Source organism: Dendropsophus ebraccatus, chromosome 11 (genome assembly GCF_027789765.1).
Source record: "Dendropsophus ebraccatus isolate aDenEbr1 chromosome 11, aDenEbr1.pat, whole genome shotgun sequence".
Classification (NCBI taxonomy): domain Eukaryota; kingdom Metazoa; phylum Chordata; class Amphibia; order Anura; family Hylidae; genus Dendropsophus; species Dendropsophus ebraccatus.
In genome coordinates, this window is record NC_091464.1 from 77,519,081 (window position 1) to 77,532,804 (window position 13,724).

At 44.5% G+C, this 13,724-nt stretch overlaps 1 protein-coding gene across 1 annotated transcript in view; it reads right to left on the bottom strand.

Moving 5' to 3' along the window:
- Positions 1 to 2,953: 2,953 nt before the first annotated feature.
- LTN1 (listerin E3 ubiquitin protein ligase 1) overlaps positions 2,954 to 13,724 on the bottom strand; it is a 67,436-nt gene continuing 56,665 nt past the window's right edge. The window contains exons 28-30 of the mRNA XM_069945186.1: positions 8,562 to 8,756; positions 6,697 to 6,864; positions 2,954 to 3,360 (exon numbers count right to left, since the gene is read on the bottom strand). Coding sequence (XP_069801287.1) covers positions 3,298 to 3,360; positions 6,697 to 6,864; positions 8,562 to 8,756 — 426 coding nt within the window. The 3' untranslated portion in view covers positions 2,954 to 3,297. The remainder of the gene's footprint in view (positions 3,361 to 6,696; positions 6,865 to 8,561; positions 8,757 to 13,724) is intronic.

Below are 13,724 nucleotides of genomic sequence, written 5' to 3' on the forward strand. Positions count from 1 at the left end.
ATTTTTTTCAGAGCGCTGTGTAATATAACAATAGTTCCCTGCACTCATTTTCTGAGCTATGGGATTTGCCTAGAAAGGAAACAATCAGCTGCAAGATGAATTACAGTAGGTGGATGTAAACCTGAATGTCTGGAGCCACTGAGTGGAAGCATAAATCTTGAAAATGGTGAGGAATTAAAAATTTTTAGAAACTTACTGAGCTTTTCCTGTTTTACTGTTGAGGGAAAAATAAATTCTGAAGGTAGACACTAGAAAGTAAAGAAATATAGGATATACAGTACTTTTGCTGAATGCTGCACTATAGTCAGGACTTCAAATTGTTATTAAAATAGCCCAAACAGAGATCCATAAGAGGGGGGGGGGATCTGAACTCTAAGGGGGACCTTTATAAAGACCGGCGTATGAGTAAGCCAATTTTAGATACAGCCCCGCCCCTTTTTCCTGACGCACGCCACACCGTAAACCTGGCCGGGCCTGCGCCAGCTCTGCACAACAGCGCTATCTTTAACTCGCCCATCATGTTCTCACAATGAGATGACTCTGCTCATCCTGATCCAGCCCATACAGAAAAGCTGACAAGTAAGCTGCAGAAAACAGGAAACTTTAGTCCATCGTCTCTGCTCTAGTTTTAAAACAGAGCTATTCCAAGAATATTTAATATTAATAGTCATCTTAAATAAAATAAAAATATTATAACATATTGTCTCTTTCTGCTAATGATACATATCCTTCAAAGAACACAAGTGAAAGGTTATCCCTTATTTTCCCAGGGTACGGAATGAAACCATAACTATTCAATCCGTACTGGATGAAATGAAAATAGAACCTGATAACCAGTGTACTGATACAATCGCTTGCGGAGCATTATGTAACAGCGAGGACAGGCTGAATCCATCACACCTCTCCAACCACTGTCACCAGATACCAGAAGCCTGCATTAACCATAACCCTGAAAGTACAGATGTGCGCTGGACACGCCACCAGCCGACCACTTTGGGGGAAACTAAAAAGAAAAATGAGATGTTAAAAATACCGCTGGTATAAGTTTCTGTTATTGTTTCATATATTTTATTTGGCAAAATATTTTCTTTATTTCTTTATTAATATTTTATTTTCGGAGTGTGGATGAGATCACTTTATTTCTTTCTAATAAATCTTATGTTACGTTACGCTTCAGTAACTCGGGACAGGTTTACTTTTTCTGTGAAATTTAAAGCCCCAATGCTATCAATTATCTGGATACAGTAAGCAAGCTAACCAAGCACATATGTGAAGGAGAAAGACAGTGGCCACACCCAGGCCCCTGCACCCTATAAGACTCTAGTATTATAAAGGGGAACACTGTAGCTGGGGGGGGACATGCTATGGAATTGTATCAGGGTTCAAGAGCTAAAATTACACATTGTAAGCCAATAATGTATAAGTGTAGATGCAAAAATATACCTCATGCCTACAAGCTATATAAAGTGCATCAGTAACCTGCAGACTGTATATGATGCTCCTATTACTGTCGGGGGGACCATGCTTATAGAGGGTAATACTAAGCAGGGGCTATGATGTCTTTATACCTATTAACACATTTGGACATCACTGTAAACATGTGAATTGCTACACTGGATACACAACATTTGACATGCGGCAGAAGATTTGGAACATTGTGGCATGTTAGAAATGAAGGAATATGGAATATTATGTCACTATATATTATAATATTATAATATTATGTCACTTCTAGATTCTGTGACTAAGCCTGCTGACTGCCCACATGGCATGATTAAGTTCTATCCAAAATGCTGGCACTGGCACTGCAATGCTAAGTCAGACATTGATGACAAGGAGTAGATTTGACACTATGAAATGCTTTCAGCTATGGACTAGTGACATCACTACATCTGTAGAATGACATCACAGGTAAGATGATGATATATATATATATATATATATATATATATATATATAGCCAGATACTGTAAGCATCAGAAGAAAATCAGATGTCTGGTTTTGTCTTCAGTGTGAAGTGCAAGGCGGCCCCATCCGCTGTCTCCTGGGCATAGATCATTCAGTCTACCTCTCACGTACAGTCATAATCTACTTGGCCAATTGAGAAAAAAGTTGTACCAATGACTCAAATATAAACCTTAAATAGTAATCGACATCATTTCAACAAACTTTGTATGAATGTATAAGCAAGCAGATAAGATTTTATCAGATAAAAATGCTTCTTTCTCCAGTTATCATGCCTCTTTTCTTTCCATTATCCCCAAGTAACTGTTCATTAACTCTGTAAACAGAAGGGCTCATTATAAGGCAGTCTTGTCATGTGACACAGAGCTGGGAGAGGAATAGACTTAACAGTCTCTTCTCCCGCTTTTTCTCACAATCGGGTACAGGTCTGAACACTCAGATCTGGACTGATCAAAACTTTTGAGATATCTTTCTGACTAGTCTAAAGTTTGTGTTATGGTGACAGGGCCTCTTTAAATACAACAAAGTAATAAAACCTTAGTAATAGCATGGATATTTGTCATTCTGTAATGTCTGTATATGTACTCTCAGAAGTGCAGAGTATGTTGGTGCTATATAAGCATTATTAATATAAAACATATTCCTTGTTATGCCTGCAATGCACAAGCCATCAGAATATACCAATATATTTGATCTAGGTTGTCCAACGACTGGGACTCCGGCCAATCAGCGGTTTGCCAGCATCACATATTCAGAGAACAGAGCTAGAGGCAGACAGCGCCATACAGTATGTAGTGGCTGTGCTGGGTTAATGCAGCTCAGTTCCCATTGATGTAAATAGTGAATATGAACACCTCTACTACACAATGTATGGAGCGGTCTGCTTCGGGTAACGTTCACTGTATACGTCTGTGGCACAGTTTGGACAAACTGATTAGTAAGGCCATGGCCCGATCACAAATAGCAAAAAAAAAACAAACTTTACTCCAACCATTAATCACAATATTTTATTTAAAATAAATCATTTGGGAGGGAGGATCCAGCAACATTTATTGTGGACATTCCTGCTGTACAAGTGACTCCGCCAGCCATTGAAAATGCAAATGTTCTGTATTTTCTTCGACTAAAAGTGATGAGAGTCTCTTCTTTATTCTTCCTGGAAGAAGTTACAGCGGATCCTGTACAGAATGTTATAGCTCCGCCATCAGCAGCCACTGTTCGTCTATACAGGAGACGAGAATATTCACATACAGGTGGATGGGTGGTGGGGTGTACCGGGAACCCACTGGATGTACATTGATGCTCCTGAGTGAGTAGGACATCTGGGAGCTCTCAGAAGAACGTCTCTCTGCACAAGGGGCATGTAGACTTGTTGCTTGAGGTAAACCACTTGTACTAAAAAAAAAAAAAAAAAAAAAAATTACTTCTTATCCACCTCCAGTCGGAGTTCACAGAAATACACGTCTCTATCGGGAACATATACTTCATACAAGAAAAGAATTTCTATGCCAAATGTGCCTTATACCTGCTTTGACTCTGATCACATCCATGATGTCTCCTCCAGCAATGATCACCGTTATATATCAGCTGCTCAACACATTGAGGAGCTTAAAAGGAACGACCCTTAATGTGTCCACCCAAAAGACATCCAAATAAACAAGGCAATAAAATCCAGAGGTTTCTGTGTTATTACAGTCAGGGAAAACCCTTTTAGTTATATAAATGGCCTATCCCCCTACATAGAATGGGTGGGGGTCTGACCAGGCACTCCCCACTGAGTTGCAGGTTAAAGGGGCTGTGGGCTCCAGCGAACAGTGTAATATACCTACTAGTGGCTGTGCTTGGGACTGCAGAACTTACATTATAGAAGCAATGTCAGATTATTTTTATTTTTTGCTCACATTCACCATTACTATTGCTGCGGTATCCGTTTCATCTCAGCTCTGCTACATCCATAGATTTTAGTACAGTACCTGGGTCAGATTGTACATTAAAGCCCCTCCCTTTCAAATATTCCAGCAATCCCATGATGCATCGGATCAGGATCACATGGGCAGATAGAACCAGTATCATCTCAGCCTGATTGGTGGACAGTATTAATAATTCTCATCTCATTCCCTCATCCTCATCTCCCACACCACTCCCAACCCAAAAAGCTTCTCTGGAACAGTCATCATATATACATTTCTGCTGGCTCAGATAGTGACTTTATTGTGAGCACAGAAACACATGTAATTTCCAGGGGGTCACCATGAGATCACATGACCCAACTAAGCAATAGTGTAACAGGAATTTTCAGATCAAAAGTAACTAAATGAAGTAATGCTAGAATAGGACAGTGAGTAGGAGTTGTACCAGGCAACATAATCAAATATAAAATGTATGTAGCTGTGTCTGGTAAGCAATGAAGGGGCCACAGTCCCTTCAAATAGTCAACTGTGGGAGTGCTGTGAGTCTGTAGATTGGTGTTTGTTTACTGAGCCTATTACACGGCTCAATGGTCGTTTAAGCAAGGGCTGCACAAACATGTCCAAGGCGATGTCCGTGCAGCCCTTGTTTACACATTACCTCTCCACGCAGGCCGCTCAGCCAATCATTGTCCGGGGGCCGATGTGCCCAGTGATTGGCTGAGCGGCCTGTCAGCGATGCACATACAGTAGCAATGCACAGTCGGCGGACGATGATTTTGGTGTTGGACCTAAACACCAAATGCACAGATTCGGACGATTATCTCTCCGTGTAATAGGGCACACACACTATTACAGCTTCATGTTTACTCTACACACAAGAGCCACAAAGGTCAATCAACATGAACTGTGAATCTGCATCATATCATGTAGAAGCTTCCTTTAGCTGTCCTTGGATCTCGATTCACATGCTATAGTAAGGGCACCCACTGAGGCCATGGCACCTTCATGCAAATTTGAGGATGATTCTTGGCTTGTATAAGGCTGCAGAACCCCTAGCTATTACAGGATAAAGTAACACATGGAATGTAAAGGATCCCCCTGTAATAAAGTCTTTTCATCCCCAGAAATGTTGAATAAACAAAAGTAGATTAATATTCTACGGTGGAGGAAATGAGGTAGGGGAGTGTAAGTAACGTCTCCTCCATTATCGGCCTGTAGTAGGGAGGATGACTGCTAAACCTCTCACTCCTGAATACCTTCTCCATGAGATCACACTGTTATTGTATTTCTAGTACAGACATCTATGGGGGAGACTGTAACAAGACGACGGTGTTCACACCGAGCCCTCTACTACAATGGTGTCAAAACACACAGTGCCGGGATGAGAAATGTCCATGGCTCTATGTAAGTAGCTGAACAATACAGAATCTGCTACAGGGAAACTACAGAACGACCTTCGGATTCCCTAGCTGACCACTAAACATACTGGGCCCACTGTATAGCTACAGGCAGCTGCCAATAACCAAAGAAATAGTATGGACTTGTCTTCTTCGCCCAGATCCTTATATCTGTCTATCTATATCTAAAAAAAAAAAAAAATATATATATATATATATATATATATATATATATATATATATCACACAGTTGACAGTATGTACACATGCACTTGTTTCATGAACAGTCAACCCTTCCTGTACTGGTGAGGATGTTATTCCTAAAGGTTTGACACCAGGACAGGGATTTAGCGGGATGGCCGGAGGTCAGACACCTGGGACTGGTTAGGCCGGCTTTTATCCTGTATAATAGAACTGAGAGTACTGTACGGAGAAGCTGAACCCAGGAGATTAAGTAGGATATTGCTGGTTTAGCTCAGGAGAAATTACCCTTGTAACAAAGTGATCTTTTCTAGCGCATTCCCCCCGTATTCCTTGTAAGCACGTGGCTGCTGGAGTGCGGGGATTATCTGCAGCTATAAAAAAAAAAAAAAAAAAAGCCCAAATGTATAGGCAGAAAAAGACACTCTGTACTTCTCACAATTCTCTCTTGATCCCTTTAAGGGGTTATCTGAGAACTGAAGTGAATGGGGTAAAGCCGCAATATCACCATATGTTTTGGAGTTCAGCACTCTGACAGCCCCATAGAGAATGGACTGAGCACGGACTGTGCTGGCCACACAATCACACCGCACTGAGCGCTCCATTCTCAGGATCGGTGGGGATCCCCCAGTGATCAGCCTTCTATCCCTTATCCTATGGATAGGGAATAACAAGATCAGATTCAACACCTTTTAAAGGTGTTGAATAGAGATGAGCGAACCTCGAGCATGCTTGAGTCGATCCGAAACCGAACTTTCGGCATTTGATTAGCGGTGGCTGCTGAACTTGGATAAAGCCCTAAGGCTATGTGGAAAATGGATATAGTCATTGGCTGTATCCATGTTTTCCAGACAACCTTAGAGCTTTATCCAAGTTCAGCAGCCCCCGCTAATCAAATACCGAACGTTCGGGTTCGGATCGACTCGAACCCCAACCCGGTTCGCTCATCTCTAGTGTTGAATGACAATGCAACTACCTTCTATTGACATATGCAAGTCAAAGAGTGGGTCCTCTGCTCAGAATGTGAGAGCAAAGAGCTGCAAGTATCAGTGACTTTCCTTCTGATGGGCTCATTTATCTAGTGACAGACATATATGTATATATATGCAATACATGCTAGCTATAAAGCTCAGAAGACTGACCCACGGTAGCTTCATTATAAACATAAAGAAGGACTCAAACGTGAGACCATCAACAACATGTAAAAGATGACAGCCTCTCACCAGGCACTGTGAATGGAACTTCTTTTTGCAGGTCCTGCAGGCTTTTTTGGGTAGAGAATAATTGGAACCGTGAATGACTGAGAAACAGATCATACAGTCTTCGACGCCTTCAAACCGCTTGTCCACATTGTTCTTCCAGAGAGCCAGGCCTTCCATTATGCTCCCGTTCTGAGGAGATGGCAGCAGAAAGTTATTAAGACACAGTAAGATAATGAACCAACACATCAATACTGTATTACTGTATGTGACCCTAGAGCAGCAGCGGCAATTTGTTTTATCAAGAAGGAGCAGTGACCAACATTACCTGACTTCACAGAGTATCTTGACACTATGGGGGAGATTTATCAAAGGGTGTAAAATTTAGACTGGTGCAAACTGCCCACAGCAACCAATCACAGCTCAGCTTTAGGCAGTGCTGAAAGGAAAGCTGAGCTGTGATTGGTTGCTGTGGGCAGTTTGCACCAGTCTAAATTTTACACCCTTTGATAAATCTCCCCCTATGTGTACATATGGGTGCATGCCAGATATCAGCCACATGGGTGCATGCCAGATATCAGCCACATGGGTGCATGCCAGATATCAGCCACATGGGTGCATGCCAGATATCTGCCACATGGGTGCATGCCAGATATCTGCCACATGGGTGCATGCCAGATATCAGCCACATGGGTGCATGCCAGATATCAGCCACATGGGTGCATGCCAGATATCAGCCACATGGGTGCATGCCAGATATCAGCCACATGGGTGCATGCCAGATATCAGCCACATGGGTGCATGCCAGATATCAGCCACATGGGTGCATGCCAGATATCAGCCACATGGGTGCATGCCAGATATCAGCCACATGGGTGCATGCCAGATATCAGCCACATGGGTGCATGCCAGATATCTGCCACATGGGTGCATGACAGATATCTGCCACATGGGTGCATGACAGACATCTGCCACAAGGGTATATGCCAGATATTTACCAAACGGGTATACACCAGAAATCTGCCAGATGGGTATACACCAGAAATCTGCCAGATGGGTACATGTGAAATTAACCAAATTTTGTCATGAGTCAACTACGTTGGTCCATTTGAAGGGAGTACGCCGCAGTATATGTCGGCATACATTTTTGGCAGGCTGCTAATACTAGCCATGAATCCTTGAAATGCAGTATGAACCCAGCCTAACTGTGTCTGCAACTTTCAGATTTAAAGATGAGAAATTTTCATTTTTGGGGTGCAATCACATGTAGCGAGTTTTGTAGCAAATTTTCATTCTTTTGTGAGAATGAAGTGACAGCCATATTTAACTAATTAGCTGCTGTGCTGGTAAAGAACAAAAAACAGCTTGTGCTCCTACAGTGATCTCCAGGTGCCTGCTTACTGACGGCTTGCTGACTGAGGGCTGTAAGTGAGCAGGGACCTGGAGACTGAAGCAGGAGCGTGCTAAGGGAGCGTAGACAGGTAAGCCTTAGCTGTTTTATTACTTTTTAACCTCATGGCAGTTAAATAGTTAACTAAGGCCGTCACTACATCCTTACAGTGGACCGAAAATCTGTTACGAGAAAGGAAGGCCATGGGCTATAATGGTAGCGAGCAATGCAGCAGATTTGCTGCAAAACTTGCAGCATGAATGAACTCTTAGAGAGTACCTATGATTAGAATAACTTTTGACATGTCATCAGGTAAGACGATGGTGGGGTCCCGGTAGTCAGCCCCATATAGCCACGAAGAGAGCGCAGCAGCTCCCTAGCTGTATCTCCTTATTGGCTAATTCTGAGAATGTAAGATGTACGTCTATGTGGATACATTGTCGGAATTAGTGAATGGCAACTAATAGAAAAACCCAAAATAAAATCTTTGTGGACTGACCTGGTGCGTAAGATAAGTGTTAAGCTGTAGCATCCAATTGCGCCACTGCTGGACCGCCACACCTACACGCCGGCCACTCTCTACGGTGATGGAGCCCAGGGGGTAGTTCTGTGGCAGCTGAATGATGAGCTCTATACAGATGTCATCTACAGAATAGGTGGCTATGACTTCTCTAGTGGTAGGACGAGCTTTGACCTAAGGACAAACCAATTCAGGATAAGACTCTATAAATGTTACACACAAAAAAAAACGTTTCTAAAATCTTAACTTTTTAACACTGAAGCCTTTACAATGATCTTCACCTTCCAGAGTTTCCATAGGGACTTCCAATAACAATACACCGAATCATATAACTCTGCGTAAATGAGGAAGGCTTCAGCGACGGCGGCCGAGGAAAATAAGACACACGACTTGTGTTACCTTTGGCTCTGAATCTGCATTAAGTACAGTTTCCAACTTCAAAGGTAAACTCCATAGCCGTACACTAAGAGCCATCCCCACATAGCCGTACACTAAGAGCCTTCCCCACATAGCCGTACACTAAAAGTCATCCCCACATAGCCGTACACTAAGAGCCATCCCCACATAGCCGTACACTAAGAGCCTTCCCCGCATAGCCGTACACTAAGAGCCTTCCCCACATAGCCGTACACTAAAAGCCTTCCCCACATAGCCGTACACTAAGAGCCATCCCCACATAGCCGTACACTAAGAGCCTTCCCCACATAGACGTACACTAAGAGCCTTCCCCACATAGCCGTACACTAAGAGCCATCCCCACATAGCCGTACACTAAGAGCCATCCCCACATAGCCGTACACTAAGAGCCATCCCCACATAGCCGTACACTAAGAGCCTTCCCCACATAGCCGTACACTAAAAGTCATCCCCACATAGCCGTACACTAAGAGCCATCCCCACATAGCCGTACACTAAGAGCCTTCCCCGCATAGCCGTACACTAAGAGCCTTCCCCACATAGCCGTACACTAAAAGCCTTCCCCACATAGCCGTACACTAAGAGCCATCCCCACATAGCCGTACACTAAGAGCCTTCCCCACATAGACGTACACTAAGAGCCTTCCCCACATAGCCGTACACTAAGAGCCATCCCCACATAGCCGTACACTAAGAGCCATCCCCACATAGCCGTACACTAAGAGCCATCCCCACATAGCCGTACACTAAGAGCCATCCCCACATAGCCGTACACTAAGAGCCATCCCCACATAGCCGTACACTAAGAGCCATCCCCACATAGCCGTACACTAAGAGCCTTCCCCACATAGCCGTACACTAAAAGTCATCCCCACATAGCCGTACACTAAGAGCCATCCCCACATAGCCGTACACTAAGAGCCTTCCCCGCATAGCCGTACACTAAGAGCCTTCCCCGCATAGCCGTACACTAAGAGCCTTTCCCGCATAGCCGTACACTAAGAGCCTTTCCCACATAGCCGTACACTAAGAGCCTTCCCCGCATAGTACATTCCCCGCTCGTACACTATCGTTCGGTGAAATAGAGAGAACGATCAGCCGATGATCATGTCATTGGCTGATCGTTCATTTAGGGCCAGACCTAAAATCATCATTCCCCCACCGAACATCGCTATGGTTGAATAGCGGTGCGCGGCGGCCGACCGACGATTTGACAGGCAGCAGCAGCATCATACATTACCTGTCCAGGCTTCTCCTCCGCTCTGTCTTCGTCCCCGTGTCCCACGCGCTCTATCTTCAGAATGGGCGGCCAGCTGATGGAGCGCTCAGCCAATCACAGGCCGGGACCGCCGTGGCCTGTGATTGGCTGAGTGTGGCCTGTCAGCTGACCGACCATTCTGAAGATAGAGCGCGGGACCCGGGGATGAAGACAGAGCAGAGAAGAAGCCTAGACAGGTAATGTATGATGCTGCAAGGGCTGCAAGGACATCGGTAACTATGTCCTTACAGCCCTCGCTCAACGATCATCGGGCCGTGGAATAGGCCCAGTAAACGAGCGGCGATCTAGTAGATCGCCGCTCGTTTACATCTTTGATCGGGCCCTCCTCGGCCCATGGAATAGGACCCTAAGAGCCATCACACATAGTCGTACACTAAGAGCCTTCCCCACATAGCCGTACACTAAGAGCCATCACACATACAGTGGCCGTACACTAAGAGCCTTCCCCACATAGTCGTACACTAAGAGCCTTCCCCACATACAGTGGCCGTACACTAAGAGCCTTCCCCACATAGTCGTACACTAAGAGCCTTCCCCACATAGCCGTACACTAAGCCATCACACATACAGTAGCCGTACACTAAGAGCCATCCCCGCATAGCCGTACACTAAGAGCTAACCCTGCATAGCCGTACACTAAGAGCCTTCCCCACATAGCCGTACACTAAGCCATCACACATACAGTAGCCGTACACTAAGAGCCATCCCCGCATAGCCGTACACTAAGAGCTAACCCTGCATAGCCGTACACTAAGAGCCATCCCCGCATAGCCGTACACTAAGAGCCATCACACATAGCCGGACACTAAAGGCCCTATTACACAAAGCGTCCTCGCTGACTGCAGCCGCCGCTACTTCTGAGACAAACTTGTCTCACATGTGACAGCCCTTTCAGCGAGCAAGTTGTCACTCCACAGAGGAATTTGTCTTGGAAGTAATGGCGGCTGCAAAAGCCTGTGCAAGATGTTTAAACTAATATAATTATATTATATTCAAACATGGTGTAAAGTGACACTGGCTCAGTTGCCCCTAGCAACCAATCAGATTCCACCTTTCATTCCTCACAGACTCTTTGGAAAATAAAAGGTGGAATCTGATTGGTTGCTAGGGGCAACTGAGCCAGTGTCACTTCACACCATGTTTGATAAATATCTCCCCCTCCCTCCAGCACATGGTCCTTTAGAAGAATTTATCTTTTGGGTTAAGACAACAGTAGCTGATATCTACATAGGACATCTGTGCATCTACTTGTCCCGTATAAGACCCCTCCTCTTCTATTCAAGTAAAGAATACAGTACACTAAATAAAATATTTCCACTGGGCAATTTCGCAACTTGGAAGCTTAATGGCCCTTTTCAAGATTTCCTCTTGTCTTATTTTATTGACTGAAACTGTGGCACTACTACAAAGTCCTGTGTTACACAAGCTCCGAGTGTGAGATGGATGAGTAATGGGGAGAGATCAGGGATTCCCGAGTGGAAAGAGGATGAGATATATGGGACCTATTTATGTGATGATGATGATGATGATGATAGAACCGAAGGCTGCAACAACTCTGCCATGGTTCAATACGGCTCTGCGACTAGTAGTGGGCTCTTTAAAGCGAATGTATCATCAGGTACATCGCTAATTTTTTTTTTTATTGGCGCCGATGCGGGGATGATGGTGGCACAGTCCTTTTTTTGAATTGCTGCTCGGTTTCCATGCTTGGCACCAGTCTTTTTCCAAGCACCAGCCTGCCCCAGAGCACTGGGAGCAGGCCATCCAGCACCTAGTGCAAAAAACCCCCCTCCCCTCTGTGACAGTCACATGAGGGGGGTTTCGGTATCCCTGTATCAGCACCAATCAGTTAAAGGGGAACTCCAAATAAGTAAAACTTGTTTTCTATTAAAAGTACATTAAAAGTTAAATATATGTGTCTATACAATGTATTACCGTATCTGTGCGGTTCTGCCACACTGGTAGCTGATAGAAATCAAGGAAGTGAAGAATAATGGCCTCTGTGCAAATCCACATTGTCTCCTGTTGCTATCCCCCTTAGGAGACAAATCTTCCATGCCTCTGTCTCACATTTTGTGTGTTTGCTGAGATCAGGCTAATGATGCAGACAGGGGGCAGGGAGTGATGTCACAGGAGGCGGGCCCCTGAGTGATTCACCATCTCTGACCGGCCAGAAGCAGGTGTTGCACTGATTTCTCTAATTGTGCAGAAGTGTGCAGTGAATTTAGGGCTGTGTTCACACATGTTGAAGTGTCATTGAAGTACTGCAGCGTATTCACAAAAATGATGCTAAATGGCAGAGAGGATCAGAGCCTTATTGTGGGGCTCAACTTAAAAAATAACAGATACTTGATCATAATATGTGCGTGGAAATGAAAAGGAAAACAAAAATAAAAAAGTTCTTTACTTTATTCCAATATCAGCATTACAGGTAGAGAATACAGCGTGCTGTGTGGTGTTACAGGGAGAGAATACAGCGTGCTGTGTGGTGTTACAGGTAGAGAATACAGTGTGCTGTGTGGTGTTACAGGTAGAGAATACAGCATGCTGTGTGGTGTTACAGGTAGAGAATACAGTGCTGTGTGATGTTACAGGTAGAGAATACAGTGTGCTGTGTGGTGTTACAGGTAGAGAATACAGCGTGCTGTGTGGTGTTACAGGGAGAGAATACAGCGTGCTGTGTGGTGTTACAGGGAGAGAATACAGCGTGCTGTGTGGTGTTACAGGTAGAGAATACAGTGCTGTGTGATGTTACAGGTAGAGAATACAGCGTGCTGTGTGGTGTTACAGGGAGAGAATACAGCGTGCTGTGTGGTATTACAGGTAGAGAATACAGCGTGCTGTGTGGTGTTACAGGGAGAGAATACAGTGTGCTGTGTGGTGTTACAGGGAGAGAATACAGCGTGCTGTGTGATGTTACAGGTAGAGAATACAGTGCTGTGTGGTGTTACAGGCAGAGAATACAGCGTGCTGTGTGGTGTTACAGGTAGAGAATGCAGCGTGCTGTGTGGTGTTACAGGGAGAGAATACAGCGTGCTGTGTGAGGTTACAGGTAGAGAATACAGTGCTGTGTGGTGTTACAGGTAGAGAATACAGCGTGCTGTTACAGCTAGAGAATACAGCGTGCTGTGTGGTGTTACAGGGAGAGAATACAGCGTGCTGTGTGGTGTTACAGGTAGAGAATACAGCATGCTGTGTGGTGTTACAGGTAGAGAATACAGCGTGCTGTGTGGTGTTACAGGTAGAGAATACAGTGTGCTGTTACAGGTAGAGAATACAGCGTGCTGTGTGATGTTACAGGGAGAGAATACGGCGTGCTGTGTGGTATTACAGGTAGAGAATACAGTGCTGTGTGGTGTTACAGGTAGAGAATACAGCGTGCTGTGTGGTGTTACAGGTAGAGAATACAGTGTGCTGTGTGGTGTTACAGGGAGAGAATACAGCGT